The 18,089-nt window shown below is 32.8% G+C and overlaps 1 protein-coding gene across 3 annotated transcripts in view; it reads right to left on the reverse strand.

Moving 5' to 3' along the window:
- Positions 1 to 9,862: 9,862 nt before the first annotated feature.
- LOC118197757 (palmitoyltransferase ZDHHC16) overlaps positions 9,863 to 18,089 on the reverse strand; it is a 90,985-nt gene continuing 82,758 nt past the window's right edge. For all 3 annotated transcript variants that reach the window (XM_085809820.1, XM_085809819.1, XM_035369298.2), the window contains 3 exons: positions 15,117 to 15,350; positions 14,876 to 14,946; positions 9,863 to 10,395 (listed from right to left, as the gene is read on the reverse strand). In XM_085809820.1, coding sequence (XP_085665946.1) covers positions 10,254 to 10,395; positions 14,876 to 14,946; positions 15,117 to 15,350 — 447 coding nt within the window. In that variant the 3' untranslated portion in view covers positions 9,863 to 10,253. The remainder of the gene's footprint in view (positions 10,396 to 14,875; positions 14,947 to 15,116; positions 15,351 to 18,089) is intronic.

Genomic DNA, 18,089 nt, shown 5'->3' on the forward strand with positions numbered 1-18,089 from the left:
TAAAAGCATTCATTATCATGTACTGGGGAAGACAGGGTAGCAAAATTTTGTCCCCGATTACAAGACCGTATGCGATTGAAAGAATTCGAGATAGGGTAATTTATTTAAAAGACAGAAACGGGGAACAGACAGTGGCGAATGTCGATCAAATCAAGCCATATTTTGATAGAAATGTGATGCAGTTATAAATTCGAATTTTTAACAAGGTCATTAAAACCCTTTGCGGCATGGTGGGTCAATATATGTCCCACCCAATTTATATTTATTTTCTCAGTTAGCAATTTCCGTTAGAAATTTTCTAATCTTTTAAAAATAATCTATTTTAGTTATTATTTTTCTCAGTAGATGTTACTACTATACCAGGGCTTAAGTTTATAAGCAAAAAATATTCAAAATAGGATCACAAGAGTGATATCCCTGTATCTCGCATTTTTCAATATTTTAAAAATTTTGGTATACAATTTATGATATGTATGATACTTTTTAATATTCAAAAGTACTTTATTTTCAAAAATCTTAATTGTATTCAATATTTTATAACATTAATTTTGCAGTTGAAATAAGTGGGTTAAAATTTGTCCCACCACACACTTGAATTTCCGCTCAATAGATGGCAGCACTCACGATTATTTTTTCTTTTCTTTTTTGCATCTACTTTTTTTGTGATTGCGCGCGCTTTTACATCCGTTGTATGCTCTGATGTGCTAAAATGTCTAGGAAAAAATTAACAACTCAGGAAGCTTTGGATCTTTTTGCTGAATTGCCATCCGATTGCGACTCAAATGCTTCAGATGTCAGTTCTGATTCAGATGAAATTGAAATCCAGGAGAGAATAACTGAGGTTGAAGTTATTGCTGAAGAAGAAAGGGAAGTAGTCATAATTTGTTTCGCTCTTTAAAGACACAGACTCATCTATGCATGTGGCACTGTAAATATGGATCGGAAGTATCTACCCAAAAATTTAAAAGACAAATTTATGTCAAGAGAATATAGACTTTTCAGTTAGCGATGATTCAATTTATTGCATAAAATGGAAGGATAAAAGATCCGTTTCTATCCTGTCTTGCTTGGAAAAGGCAATTGAAATGAAAGAAATTAATAGAAAGGAACGAGATGGAAAGACAAAGAAAAAGTACTGTGCCCAAACAGCATTATTTCATACAATAAGAATATGGGATATGTCGACTGATTGATCAACTGAAAGGACTATATGAAATAGACCGCAAAAGCAAGAAATGGTGGCACATGATTTTTTTTTTTATTTTTTTTTTACTTTTTAGATGCGAGTATAGTAAACACATTTATTCAAGTTTGTTCGCGAACCTGATCGTGATGTAAAAACAATGAAAGATTTTCTTCTCTCAGTTACAGAAGGTCTAATGGCACTTGCAGGCAAAAAAGAGCTGAAAAGAAAACTGAAATCCCCAGTTCAAATAAAACTAAAAACCCGTTCGTACAACCAGAAAAGACACTAAAAAATGTAAGTAAAACGCCAAAGAGAACGAGCAGGAGACGATGTGCATATTGCAGCATATCGAAAGAAGAACGACGAACATTTTGCATGTGTGAAACATGTGAAGTGTCTCTATGCTTACAAAAGAATGAAACAACATGTTTTTCAAAGTTTCATGAAAGTGACTTTTTTCAATTTTAGTCATATATAAATGTTTTTGAATCAAATGCCAATTTTAATATTTTATTTAGTATCATATGTACGAGTATCAAATTTTAATCTTAAAATAATATTCAAGAAAATATTTTCTTTTGTTCCTAAAATTTAAAAATATTAAATATATATACTACATGCAAAATGTGCATATGCAAAATTTTACAAGTCATGCATATATGCAATAAGTACAAAATGCATTTTAGTGTGTTTATTATGAATATTTTAGAATGCACACTTTATTTTGTTTATTCATTCCACATATAATTTTTTTCCCTGCTATACACCAGTATGCTATAAGACATGTGCTAGTTGCATGGTGGGACAAACGGTATCATACCTTCCACCGTAAAAAATAAAAGCGCAGAATTTTTTTCAATCCTTAAAGGCACTTAAGTAAGTCCATCTGACTTATTCTAAGGCATTTTTTTAAAGATTAAAATATATTTTAAATATGCGTGTCGCAAAAGGTTAAAGACCTTTGTTGCGTACATTGTACATAATTCATTTATTTTTATTAACCAAGCATTTTATGTTAATGATCTTTCTCGCTTTTCGTTTTCCTGCCAGAATGCGAACTAGAATTTCCGGCAATTTCTAGTTCGCGTGTATTCAAATGAAGTAGAAAGATATAGTATTTAAAGAAAGGGTTTAGATGGTAAAATCAGAGTTCCCGCCCCCCACCCCCCCACTGAAGGCCACATTACTAGTTGATAGCAGTTTATCTGCGGTGCTGCATTATTCTCGCCATTAGACTTGTGGTGGACTTCTGAGCCAACTTGCGCGCATTGTCTGTATAGCGTTTGGGGTAACTTACGATTTACTTAGTTAAATTCATTGCTTTTGAGTTATGCCACAAATGCTGGCGGGTTCTGTAAGCATGAGCAGTGCATTCTGTTAATCTATAATTTTAATAAAAGGGTTTTTTTTACACCCATTCCAAGTCCCTGATGTAATTTCCAAGACATAGCGATAATTCGTTTAAGTCTTCCAAAGTTTTCACTTAGTTTATGTTACCAAAGAAGGTGAGACTCTATAAAGATATATTCTTTAAAAGGCAGCTTATCTATTTTGTGTTTCTAAGTGCCACCCGATTCCGTTTGAGACATATCAGGTCTGTTTCACTTCAGATTTATCCAATGTAATTTCTCAATACCTACATTTTAAAATATTTCCTAAACTGAGACATAGCACTGTCGCTGAAAATAAAGCTTGCTACTGCTTTATCACGCTGATATTACGTGCAAACTTCGGGTTCTTCCATGTAAGCCATCCAGCGCTCACTCAAAGTTGCATTGGCGACTACTATTCCGCCAACCTAACAAGTGAAAAACAGTAGCCATTTAAAAAAAATGGCGGTGCGCAGAAAATAACATAAAACAGTAATGAATTAAAATTAATAACGTAAGAAACATCCATAATGAAACATTCAAAATTTCATAAAACAATAACAAATTAACTGAATTAAACACGCAACAAACGTCTATAATAAAACACTTTCTATTTTCTTGCTATGTGCACAATGACCTGTTTTAATTTAAAAACAAAATCGAAGATTTACAGAATTATTGGCATTGCAGAGCAAATCAGTACTGCTCTCCATGTACATAATGACCTATTTTAACTTAACTCTCGGCATCACATAACAACTTGCCACTGCTCTCTATGCACACATTGACCACATTTAACTTTAAGAAAAAAAAGATAATTGCTTTTATTCGGGAAACCCAATTTTTCCGATGTCCGCCAAAAACATCGCGGAGAAAACAACGCAAGGCGAAAACGTCGTGGGAGAAAATAAAGCAATGAGAAAACATCGTGGTACAAAATATCGTTGCCGAAAATAAAGCGGTTTAAAAAAATCGTCGTCGAATATATCGAGGTAAACCTACAAATCATCGCATGATGTTAACATGGCATACATGCGTTTTTCAGGCTTTAATAATTGTAAATGGATATTCGTATAATGATTTGTCAGCGCAAGATGGAAAGAAGGATAATTTTTAGTTTCATATTTTTTATTTACAATTAAATATTTGCTGAAGATGTAAAATGGAAACTTAAGCATAAAAAATTAATGCAACTTTTAGCACTTAATAGAATTTTAAGCTGACATAGTTAACTAATAAAGGTCACTAATAAATTATTTTTTATAAAGTTTTACTGGTAACGCTTCATGAAAAGCATAATCTAAAAAAGAATAGAAAAAGAGAGATAAGTAATTACATGACTTTATTTCTACAAAAATTTCTAAATTAATTATCAGATTATTTTCTTCACTTTTGTTAATCTGATACTCTTATAATGAAAATTATTTCTTATTTTGTTTAAATTTCTTGTTCTGTTTTTTAAAAATTTATTAGTTAATAAAAAACTTCTTTCCATCTTGCGCTGACAAATCATTATGCGAATACCACGATGTTTTTTCTCTTTGCTTTATTTTCTCCCACGATGTTTTGTACCATCCAAATCTTTATGCGAATACGCATTTACAACTTTTAAAACCTGAAAAACGCATGTGTGCAATGTTATCGTCATGTGATGATTTGTAAGTGCTTTGCTTTTTATCACGATATTTTCGAAGACGATGCTTTTAACCTGCGAAGTTTTTTAACCGCTTTATATTCGACGACAACATTTTGTACCACCATGTTTTAGAACTGCGATGTTATCTCTTTGCTTTCTTTTCTCCCACCATGTTTCGTACCACGACGTTTTCGCCCTGCGTTGTTTTCTTCGCAACGTTTTTGTCCGTGCTGTTTTCGGCTGTTAACCATTCAACCATTTGTTGGTTGCCCGATAAAATACATGTTCCTTATGTTCTAGGTCGCCTACTTTGGTGAACGCGAAAGTTCATCCTAAACTTTGCATCTCATCCCATTTCACACAAATTTTGTGAAAAAACTAATCAAATTCTATTGCTGCTTTAGCAGCAGCATCAATTCAGATCTTGCTTGAAAATTTTTCTACATTAACCCAACAAAGAAAAAAATAAACCGTCGGAATATTCTTTAAAAAACTTAAAAATAAATAAAAGGTTCTAGTAAAGATAAACACTTTGGGAATTTATGAAATAGTAACCTAAAGTGCTCACCAATTAAAAATAAAAAATTTAACGAATTGTTGCTGATTTATTGGTAGACTGCATGCTTGTGCTGCAACAACTGTGTAATGCATTTCTTATGAGTAAATGAATAGCTTAAAATGTTTTATGGTTTTTAGATGATGAAATCCTAAGAAAATTATGAAACTCCATATTCTGTTTCACGGGGGAATGGTGTATACACTTGGGTACCTGGGCCGAAGGGCTTACCCCTATCGAACAAAATTAAAAATTACTAATTATGTGTGTATTAACACAAAGAAAATTTCTAAATTTAAAAAAAACAATGGAGCTATATGAAGAAATTTAAGTAACAAGTTACATAATAAATTTTGTCACATATAACTTTAAGGTAGATCGTCAAAATATAATAAAAAGGTAATGAAGTTAAGCAAGATATTAGCATTAAATTATTAATAACAAGTTAATATGAGATAAAAATTTAAAGGTGCAGTGAAACAGAGTTGACTAATGGGTGAAGCATCTGGTGAAAGCCTTTCGAGTCGGTGACAAATATCCTGAAAAGGAGAATTGGAAGAATAAACAAAAAGTAGGTGAATGAAACTCGATACTGAAAAGACATTATGAATCCCCGGATAATGTGACTTCAAAGCTAGATTGAAATGTTGATGGCATGTTTTTTTAATTACCTACGTGTAGTGTTATAGCTTCGATGAGTAATTTCAGTAATATTCAGAAACTCTTAAACTCTTCTGGATTGAAAGCTATAATTACTTTAGAGTAACAGAATATAAATCAAAATAATTTTTTATTTAAGTAGTGTTTTGGGCAATCGATATTCTTCTGTTTATAGTTCTTATTTTTTCCGAATTTGCATATATAATATTTTTCTTGTGATATCATATGCAAGTACTGATTTTGTTCAAAGATTACATAAGCCTGGGATAGCAGTGTTTTTTAACTTTTGATAATCGATGTTTCTTTATTTTTTAGCACTGAGTCCGAAAATGACTTTTACTCTATCATTATTTCAGGATTTCTCACAAATCGCAAATTTCCGAAGTGTTAAAAAGTAGAAAAACTGCGAAAATACGCGATTTTAAAATAGAAATAAAACATTTTTTTTCCTAGTGATTTATTCGTTTTTGGCTTATAATTAAGAATTCTTGTAGCAGGACAGTGGAGGGGTCTGATGGGAAAGGAATTCATTGAACCCTTCCCTTTTCTAATGAAAATTGCTATAAACGAGGGCAATTTTATATTTTATTGCTTTTTTTTTATCTATTTCCATTAACTGTTTGTAAATTTTAAGAGGGACATTGGGCCCCTTAAAACCCTCCTTCCCTTTAAATATCATTTTGGACCTCTACAAAAATTTTGAGTTGAAGATTAAGATTCTGGAACCAAAAATGTGCTCCAAAAAGCTGTCATATGTCCGAATAAAATATTCTTCCACCTCTGCATATCAGTTTAAGCTAGATCAAGCAGCTTGTCAAACCCTTACCAAAGAATGTCAATGTTTTAAATGCAATTCTGACAAATTTCCAGCTTTATCAACTTCCAAACTGAAAGAGGGTATCTTTCCTGGTCCTGACATTAGGAAACTTCTCAAAGAAAATTTTGAGAAACTAACTTAAGTTTCAGGAAAAAAAGCCTGAGAAGCCTTGAAAGACATAGCAACCATGTATAGAGGCAATAAGAAAGATCAGTACTTTAAAATCAATCGTTGAGAGCATGTTGCAGAAGTACAAAAATTTAGGCTGTTCCATGAGCATAAAAATTCACTTCTTAATTCACATTTGGACTGTTTCCCTGAAAATCTGGTGCCATTAACGAAGATATGTGTGGGAAATTTCATCAAAACATCAAAGAGATGGAAAAGATGTATCAAGGAAAATGGACTACTTCGATGTTGGCTGACTATTGCTGGAATGTAAAAAGACATAAATATTCAACAACATAAAAGGAAAAACGCGAAGCAGAGCATTAGCGGTCCATGGGAACTTGGACACATGAAAAGTTGTGTATTATATGTACATGGTCTTAGTATAAGCTAAAAAAAATGAATATATTCTAAGAAAAATGTTTTAAATCAATTTTAAAGCCTCATATTTTCAAATTTTTTCGACATTTTAGAAATTCTGAAAGTTACGATTTCCGAAAAATTCTGATGGGTTGGGAAAAAATGAACGCCATTTTTGAGTTCAGCCCTAAAATATACATTGGAATTAATTAACATAAGTTAAAAACATGACACAGCCCAAATTTTGTGACTTACAATACATGTTGTTCTGACATTTCAACAGAGAGTTTAATTATTGTTCTTATTTGATCTTTTTAAATTACTTCAAAATTATTTCAGTTAAATCAGAAAATTACACATACATGTGTTATGCACTATATATGTATATATGTACACTGAAGCACCATTACATTATGACCACCTTTTGCCTTCAAAACAGCCAGTACCCGGAAAGGCATTGACTTGACAAGGTGCTTACTGATAGGTAGTCTGAGTTATCCGGTACTAGGCACTCATCAACTGGCCCTGCAATTCCTGCACATTGCTAGGTGGTAGCGTGGCAGCACGAATTCAGTTTCCAAAAAATGTTTCATTGGATTCATTTCAGTGAATTCAGAGGCCAAGACATGACTTCAAATTGTGAATTTTCTTCGCACCACTCCCTGATGATTCGGCCCTTATGACATAGTGAATTATTGATTAACGCAAGCACCTGCCGGAAACAATGTTGTCATGAAGGGGTGTATTTGGACTGCAATGATGTTTACATAGCACACAGATGTCAAGGATTGTTCTAGGAAAATTATGGGTCCTAATGTGCCCCATGAAAACATTGCCCACAGTATAACACCGATGCCACCACCTTGTATCCGGCCAACTGAGCACCAGGGTGCCGGGGTTCAGTGTATTCGCAATTGCTCGCAATGCGATTGACCAGAAAACGTGATACGTCAGACGAGACGATTTTCTTTCATTCTTCTATGGAACAATGCCCATGTTTTTTGGCTCGCTGCAGGTGCTGTTGGCGATGACATGTTGTCAGCACTAAGATGTGATCTGGGCATCGGCTGCCTCGGACCATACGCAGCAGCGTATGCTACTCTGTGTATTGAAACACACTGTCTGACATTGCCACCGTTGTAGCTACTGATGATTTCAGCCACTATGTTCGGTCATAGCGAACAATGCATAACAGTCTCCACTCTACTCTGAAATCAATATGCCTTGATCGACAAGACCTGGCCATCGACTTGTCATTTCACCATCCATAAACCGATCTTGATAAGCATTCACAAGGGTGGCACATGAGCAGCTCATTAAATGTGCCGTTTCTGTAATTGGTGTTCCCAGTTCCAGTAACTAAATAAAAGTGTAATTAATAAACAAGCAAGAAAGCTGAAAAATCTTTTAATTTTAGTGAAACGAGTCCAAAAACATGCAAAACAGAAGTAATCCAGCATATGCAAAAATAAAAGAAAAATTTGATCTAAAAATATAAAATCAAATATAAAAATAACAATTACATGAATAAGTTCTTAAAATCTGTAACACAAAAGCAAAAAAAGTTCTGATATGATTATATTTATAGACTCCTGTATAGTAACAAAGACTAAAATGTGTCTTTATAAAATAATTAAAAAATATTATTATATAAAATAATTAAAAAAAAATAATTAAAAAAAATTATATCATAGAAGTAAAAATGAATAATTTGAAAAAGAGCATCGAAATGTTCGCTCCATTTATTTTGCACTGAATGTGTTTTTATGATCACCCTTAAACAATGATCACAGTAGTTAAGGATTACTGCAAGTTCAGTATGAAATAACCATTTAATAGACTAATTTTTTAACAAAAATGAAATAAAAAATTAAAAAAAAATTATGATGTTTACAAACATCAGAAGATGCAAACTTTGTCTGTGATTTCAAAAATTACGATAAGGAGTGAAAAGGGATCTTCGGCATTCTTTATGGAGAGTACGAATCAGAGAGGATACCCAATGATGACATTGATTCCATGCCCCTCACATGCGCAACATTGCTTCTGCTCAGGGGCTACAATATAGCTTATTAAAACTTGTTTTTAATCAAAGAAATGGAATTTTTGTTCCTTTTATCACAAAAAATATACATTTTTTACTTTCTGACTAAAAAACACTGATTAAATTTAATTATTCTTTGTTACATATATAATTTTCTTTCCTAATAGCTTACAGAACTTATATTACATCAGCAAACAAAACTTTTCCTCATCTGCTGTTTATATCCTGTCATAATATCCCCAAACTGTTTTCAGCAGTGATATATAATAAGTACTATATTAATAAAGAACTTATTTTGGTGCCATTATTATAAATAACAGCTAATCAAAAATAAGTAATATGGTATTTATTTGCATCCTAAAGCTAATTAATATATGGAATTCCCCATTATTCATATTTGGCTTGTAAAATTGAATTTTTACACAATTTCTGTAAAAAATCAACATATATTGAATTGGTTACAAAAGGGTGTAATTAGATTACATTATAATTTGGCTAGATTTTCAGTTATTCCCTCAGTGAAACGTTAGTTACTACATTTCTGACAGCTATTTTGACATTTTTTAAGACATGCACTAAATACTGACAGAAACTGTGCTATCATTAAATTCAAACCCAGTTTATACAGCAGTCTATAATATAACAACTTGTAATTACATCCGAGTGGCCAAAGTTACTATTTCCTCTTAGTTGCTCTTGAGACAATTGCATCAAGAATTCTCTGGATTATAAACTCCTTTCCTTCTTCACTCATAATTTTGGGTTCTCTTTACTTAAATTTTCAGAAACCTGAAATCCAAAATTACTTTCAATGATGCCTGATGATGGCACCTCTTAACATATAAAACTTTCCTTTGTTTATCTCCACCAATGAGATAACTTCATTCCAAGTTTCAGCAGTGTGATTCACTGCATAAAAAATCGTGGTTTTATTCAAAATGTTACAATCTTTTCATTAAATTTAAGCACCACCTTGAACTTTTTTGGGAGATGATGCATCGATAATTCAGATTTCTGTGTAGCTTCTATGACAGCTTTAAAATGAAAAATAATTCAAAAACAGCCTTTAAAAATGAAAATTATTTAATTTTATTAATACAACATCTGAGTTTACAAACCAGAGCATGTATTTTCAGAATACTTATAATACATTATATACAAAGTACATAATCTTTAAATAAATAGTTAATCTTTTCATTAATGCTACCTTGGGATAAACGTCCTTAAATGGAAGGGGTAATTTTTTTAAAAAATTTTGATATCTACATAAATTTAAGGAAGAGATCTACACAAAGGATGTGTGGTCTCCATAAAAACAATTAATATGAAGTATATGATAATTTGGGCTTGATAATTAATTTTAAAACATATGAACATTTTGTATCACATAAACAGAATTTAATTCTAAACTGGCTTTGTAAATATTTATATAAAAAGAAGTAAACAAAAATACACATCAGGACATTTTAATGGAACAAGTTTTAGATGCATCTTTTTTTGTACTTATATCATTCCACTGGATATTACTTATCATATTCCATTGTATACCATCACCATATGGCTCCTGAACAAATGGGAAAAAAAGGTACCACCATGGCCTAAAAAATATTATTCAGCAATTAGAAATAGCAGAATTAGTAACCATTTATTAATTGAGTATAAATTACACATGCTAAAATTATTTGCAAATAAAAACTATGATTCACCCTGCTTTTTGAAAGTAGAACATTTCCATAAAACCTTTCATAAGTTGAAATGACATAAAGAGAAGCAACAATTTGGGAATTTATACTGGAGGGTTTTTTTTTTTTAGAGTTCTAAGCACTCTTGAAAACCTAAAGTAATATCAAAAGAATGCATGATATGATAAAAACACAATCTACATAAATAAGGATAACATACAGTTGAACTTTCTGTTCACAAACACTCATGGTACCAAAGCTTTTGTTAATTATCAGGGAGTGCACTGACATGTTTCAAGCATCTGGGGATTTAGGAAGTGTCTGCTAAAGTAGAGTACTTGTTAATTGAGGTTTTAGTGCTTTCAAACCAGTTTCATTTTCCAGAACTGGAAAAACAGCCAGCATACTACATGGTTCAGTGATAGAGGCAAAGGTTACATTCAGCTGAATGATTGGAAATTCTGTAGAGGGGATATACTGGGACTGGATTTTAGGAAAGAGACAGTAAGGATAATCTTTAATATCTTAATTGTCAAAGATTTGAAATATGATAGTAACTGCTCAAAGTGACAAATGTAATTTACTTTTATAGGCAATTCAAACATCTTGCTACAATCAACTGCCAAACTCCCTTCAACTTGCATGCTCTATCGCTAGTACAGCCACTTTTTTTTTAAAATTATTGCGTAAAACAAACCCGAGAATTCCCCCATTTTTAATAACAGTAAAACCTCATCTTATTTTTTCATTAACTGAGGGAGTGAGAATAATGATAACGTCAAGTCTTTTATATGAGCAGTGGAGTACTACCATTATAGAAATAATCACTATGCACACCAGTTATGAAAACGCTTGGAGCAACATATGCAAATATTAATTTCATCTCACAATATAAAATAACAGAACATGCAAATGAAAACACTTTAAAAATTAATCTCAACTCCAAAGTGTCAAAAGCAGGCATTTACATATTTACAGCAGAGGTTGCAGTAACCAGAAAAAGAAGCAAAGCACTAAAATACATACAGTGCTCTTTATTATTAAAAATAAATCACCTAAATTACTCGCTTATTGATTTTTATAACAAAAAATAATATGAACATGAGACAATTTATGTAAATTAATCCCTTAACAGTCACACCCTTCTCACATGCTGGCATTAAATCCACATTGATTTTAAAGTGCCTGCGTCTTGCACGTTTTGCTCTTCATGAAATGAATCACTTAAACCTATTCTGCTATTCATTGCTATCATGTCTAAATGCATGAAAGGCCAGTAGATGGAAGCACAAGTTCAGTAAATCGAATTTTTTATTAATAATTGTTTGTCCTAGAGCAGAAGTTCTCAACCAAGGGAGGGGATGTAGTCATCCTTTTATTTACCTGTTAAGTATTTAGTTTTAGTTTTAGAGGCTTGTTTCTAATTCGATGCAATACACCCCAGTGGAAATTAAAAAAAAATTTTTTTTCGAAATATTTTAGCACATCCTTTGAATTATACATAAATTTTTGAATCAATCTGCATTTTAATTACAGCTACACAGTGCTCACCTTGTACATTACGGTCACCTTGTATATGTGAGAATTTATTTATTCAGTAATCACATAAACCTTAAACATGTGTGGGAAATAGTCGTTATTATAATAAGTAGCTGAACTAATCTACTCATTCTTAATTTTGTCAGCTTGCAGTAGAAGCAAGAAAAACTTAGCAGAACATGCCTTTGGTCGGCAATTTCGATACATTACCAACAGTGTATAGCAGATGCTAGCAAAGCTTTATGATGATAGCCGTAAATTTGAAGGTTTTCAGATATCGCAAACAAAAAGCGAAATTTTCCAATAAATGGAATTTGTAAAGAAATGAGAAGTGGTAATAAATGAAGATGATATAACAAAAATTTTTCATTGTGATGACAATACCCCAACCACCAATCAACTAATAGACAGTGGAATCTGTAGTAAAGTAGATTCAGAATATATCGCTATCGTTGATATCAGATATATCGTTACTAAGAAAATGAAACTTGGTAACTGAAGAAATTACATTTGTTTAGAGGACTAAAGAGAAAGTATAAGCACTAAAAACTAAGCAACTTAAACAACCTATATTGAAAGAAATGTTTAATAAAACAAATAAATAAATATTCAGCCCTTTTTTTCTCTAAATTTTGATTTCTAAGGTCATAAATGCTTCATTATTTCATAAACTACTATTTCATATTTTTAATTTTATAGTTTCTACATGTCATCTTACTAGATTTAAATTGATGATCTAATACCCGGACAAATTATTCAAAACGTCCTAGACATGAAGAAAGATCTTGAGATTCCAGGTAATATACAACCTCTCTTGACAACCAGAAGCCTTTTGGAGGTGATTAATGTCGAAGTAAGGCTAGACCTAATGGAAACCAACCATAGAAAGTGAGATGTTGCACCAAGCGTTTTGAAATGTCTTGCTTTGGAAACCATTGCTTTATATCTAGATATAATATATCCACTTACTCAGTAGCTGCACATTTTTCTGATGGTTCTCAGTTTGATTGTCACTTTAAGGTTGGAGTCGGTGTGTTTTCGAATACTTTTTCTTTCTATGACCCTGCAGAATACATTAGTACCTCCTTTGATGGTGAAGTAGTAGCCACTTGTACAGCCCTAAAGCAATTATTAGTTATTCGTTACCAAGTTTGTAAAGGCAGTCATTTTTTCTGATTCTCAAGCAGCTATTCAATCAATTAGCTCTGTTGAACACCCATTAACACCTGAAATTTTGCAATGTCAAGAATTCTTGAGAACTCTCACTCTAAAGAGGAAACAAAGTGTTCTCCAGTGGGTGCCTGACCATTGTGGCCTTTGGGGCAATGAACAAGCAGACTTGCTTGCAAAAAGAAATACCAGCTTACTACAACATCCTATTATGGCCATTCCTTATTGGAGGATTAAACTGTTTTTAAAAAGTTTATTTGCGTCTAACATCTTACGAGATCTTCCGACTCATACAGCCTTAAAAAGCTGGAGAATAAGTCTGTTTCTTATTCCTGGTACTCCAAGACGCAATGTAATTATGGCTTTCCATCTGCCTACAGGACATGATTGCCTTGCTGCCCATCACTATGCATTTCAAGCAATCCTATTTGGAAACACTTTGTGATTCTTGAGAAGAAATGGACAGAGACCACCTGCTTCGATGTGGGGCTCTTTGTGGTCTTACAGAAGAGTCGAGATACTGGGAGGCAAGAATGCTCCTTAGGCAATGACTTCGGTCTTTTTAGTCCAAAGGGGCTCTGTCCCTGAAGAACTATTGTTTTTGTTTTGCATTGAAAACTTTAAAAGGCTGTATCACTTTTCAAATCATTGCTACCAAATATTATCATCCTGCATTATATATTTGAAGAAATTAAATAATGAAGAATCTGCATGAATGTATGTATGTTTCTCGCATAGTGATAAAACAACGGTACCTACAGCCATCCAATTTTCAATGACATAATCCTACTGTGAAGATGGGCCTGAAAGCCCAAATTTGAAATTTGGAATTTGTTTTATCATTGATTTCATATTTTGTAAAACTTTAACAAACTTTGATTAACAAACTCAATGATTTAAAAGCGAGCAATGGCAACACTCTATGGGGGGGGGGAGAAACCTTTTTATCTCCAGCATGTGGAACTGTGTATCAGAAATTCTAAACATATGCTCATTTTAAAATTATTTTGCGACATTGCTGTTCAACTGATTTTATGGTTTAAGTGCAAAGAACATGATATTTAATAAATAAAGGTAACACACAAAACATTAAAAAAATGCCCCTTTGGACGTAATTTAAAATCTTAAACCTTTCAGATTTTTTTGCTGTTGTTGTTCTTAGTTCTATAGTTTGTAACCTCTGTTTGTAAAATTTTAGTTCTTTGTAACTTTTGCCTAACCATTGGAAAAAAAAAAAAAAAAAAATTCGGAAAAATCCCAAATTCGAAATTACCAAAGTCATGGCGGTTCTGGATCTCGGAATCTGTACATTATACCTCTTCAATGTATTCTGCAAAATCCCCTGATGTTTCACTTATGAACTATTGTGCCTTCAATCTCTTAAAAAAAGCTCTTTTCTTAGTGCAAATTTACCATAATTGATGGAGTCTAGAAAATAGTGTTAGAGGAATAGAAATCAATACCCCTGGAAATTTTACAAAAAGCCCTTCTACCATGGGAATCGTGGTGCAGGCGTTTAGTCTAGAAAAAAGGCTATCAGACTGAGCATTTAATAAAATACTCTTTGCACTTTAAATATTAATTAAAAAGACCCCAAATCATTCTAAAAATGTGTCAACTATATTTTGAAATATGAAGACTTCAGTTATAAATATTACATTAATTTCTATAGAATCAATATTAATACCTGTGATATCCAATGCATAAAAATATCTTCCAGTTTTTGGTTGGTCCAAAATCATATGGATTCTTGTATATCTAAAAAATAGTATTGCAGAAAATATTCCATCAATGCAATTACTTTTTATTAACCATACCAAAAATATAAAACGAGACCAAATATAAATACACAAGAAAATTAAATACAGCATTGACTATGATGGAAATTTAATGATTAGTGCTTCATAAATATGATAATCAGAACTTACCTGACCTTCTTTTAAGAATCTCTCTCTTTCCTTTTTATTAATGTGACCCTCAATACTTGTTTCACCATTGGTTATCAGACGCGAATGCCATGCCAACAGACCTCCAAGTATGAAGAAAACAGCAACACATATAAGAGCAGCATACACAATGCAGGAGTGATATAATGTGTCAGGCCATTTATTTGTCAAATTTGTGGAGTTTGATGGAACATTCTGGTAATGAACATCATCTTTCTGGAAAAAGTATATTCAGTATAGTGATACTGATATTATCCCATCAAACCATACATCATAATGGCCAATTTTACATCACAGACAGAAATTTAAATATGATGCAGTTTATTTATTGATGTATTAACTGCCTTTTCAGAGCTTAAGATAGCAAAACTATAAAAACACCAAAATGCAATCAAAAAAAGCAAAATTCAATATTACATCAGTACTACATAAATTTTTGTAGGGAAATGCTTCTTTTCCCACAGTACTTGTGGTTTTCTCCTTTATGCAAAAAACACACTTGATAGTGATTGAATCATAAGAGGTTTCCAACTACTGAACTTATCAATTTGAAAAGAACTATGTGCTTACCTTAAGTATGTCTGAATTACATACGAGTGTTGCACTACCTAATCTCCTCAGACACAACTATATTTTCTCCAGAAATTTACACAGAGGAAATAGAACATTTTAATTTCAAATGAACCTAAACTTTATGGATTGTGTGGAATAATATTTATGATAAGTAATGATGTACTGCAGATATGTCACCCTGCTGTCTTACATGTTACAAAAGGATGTCCCAAAAGGTCATGTCCAAATGGCACATATGGTTGTGTCAGATCATGAGTAAATCAGAATTACATAGGAACAGGGGTCGAAAATGCAATTGTGACAGTGAAATTGCATCAGGGCCGTCATGCAAAGAAAAGATAACAAATGGTGTAAAAAACTTTATTTTACAACAAAATAAGGACCAAATACAAATGGAAAATGTTATAACTCATATTAAGTGCTCAAAATTGGCCCCATCAGCTGCGATGCATGCTTCACATCGGTGGGGAACTCATTCAAATTGGCCAAGAGACTCCCGGGCACCTGCCGCTGCTTCTTCGATACATGCCATCGGCAAGGTCCCAGGTATCACCCGAGACCACGATGAGGTCCATGTCCGATGAAACTGATGTCTCGTACACCAGACACATAAGATATCCTGAGACATAGAAATCCAGGGGTTTTAAATCAGGGGATCGTGGTGGTCAAAGTACAGGACCGGCTATGTCAATCCAGTGATCTGGGTACATTAAGTCCAGGAACTGGCATGCATTCCTGTGGAAATGTGAGGAAGACCCATTATGCTGGAGGCACATGTTGAGGCATGCCATTACATGAACATCCATTAACAACGTAGACAACGATTCTTCCAAAAAATGGCATATGAAACTGTTGAGGCATTACATATGAACCAATCTGCATGTCACCAATATTTCCAGCACAGATGTTAATGCTGAAATGTTGTTGGTCGTGCAACATACAATATGACATGATATGAATGTGAATATGATTATGACATAATATGAATATGATTTACAGCTGACCCACACATGCATATTGTGGTGGTTGAGGACACACCATCCAGGGAAAAGGTAGCTTCATCGGTGAACAGTATCCATGATGGAAATTGTGGGTTTGTGAACCTTGTCTGTTCCTCATATAATTTTGCCATAGATATATATGCTTTTATTCATTTTTTTAGCAATTACACTTTTCACTTACCTTAAACCACAACATGCAATTTTTACAGCAAATCCAATATTAGAAATTCTTTTTCACATCCTCAAAAACTCAAGCTTTAATTTTAATAACTATCTGTAATAATAAACTGAGCAAAATAATAAGCTTGATTAATTAAGACACAATAACACAGCGAACAAATACTGATTCAGAATGTCAAACAACAAAAATCAGCGTTATATTTTAAAATTTTCGCAGGACTAGTTTCGATGGTTTTACCGAACCACCATTCTCAGCTGCAGAAGTGCAAATGAATCTTGAATGAATGTGCGCAAATGATTAATCTGATCATTATGTCCTATCTCGTTCATTTGCGCTTCCGCAGCTGAGGATGATGGTTCGGTAAAACCATCGAAACTAGTCCTGCGAAAATTTGAAAATATAATGCTGATTTTTGTTGTTTGACTTCTGACTCAAGCTTGATTAAATCAGAAAGTCAAGGAAGAATGCAGTTTTTCAATGCTAGTTGAATTTAAGTTTATCAGAATGAGATTCTTTTTCTTCCTTGCTATATCAACTGCTCTAAAAAAGTGTGTGCAACATTCCATAACGCTTACAGTCATCACTGCATAGCACTTATTTTGTCCACCTCTTATGACTATAGTTAAAGTTGGTCTTCATTTATGTGTTTTTCATGAAGTGAAATGAAGAAAAAAGAAAAGGAAAGAAAAAAAGGTAGCTGACTCAAATTCTCTCCTGCAGCTGTCGTTCCCACAGTTACAAAGTAAGTCGAGTGGTGGAAAATAGCCTCAAATTTCCTATTTTAAAGTAGCAATCTTATAGCCAGCAAACGTTTAAAGCACTATGATTGAAGACTTTTGCAGATAATGGGGCTTTTCAGCAAAACAAATTTCAGTTACTTAGAAGACAAAATTTATATAGAACACTCTTGCATTTTGTTGAGCATTATGTAGTCCTTTCCTACACAGTGTGAGAAGAAAGAAATCTTTCCTTCTCCCAAAAATATATTTTGTGGGAGGCCCATATTTCACTGTATTTCATGCGGAATATTTACTTTGATAGCAGCTTTATAGCTGCCTAAAACTGAAGAAAAATAACAATTAAAAGGTCTTCTGAAGATTTTTGCCTGACTTGTTGCATTTGTCCCAAAACTGTATCGCTTGAAATAAGGATTTTTAAACTTATAATATACAAAGTAATATACAAAATCCTTTCATTAAA

This window comes from Stegodyphus dumicola, chromosome X2 (genome assembly GCF_044657685.1).
Source record: "Stegodyphus dumicola isolate Sdum_Otavi_A_Nest chromosome X2, ASM4465768v1".
Taxonomy (NCBI): Eukaryota; Metazoa; Arthropoda; class Arachnida; order Araneae; family Eresidae; genus Stegodyphus; species Stegodyphus dumicola.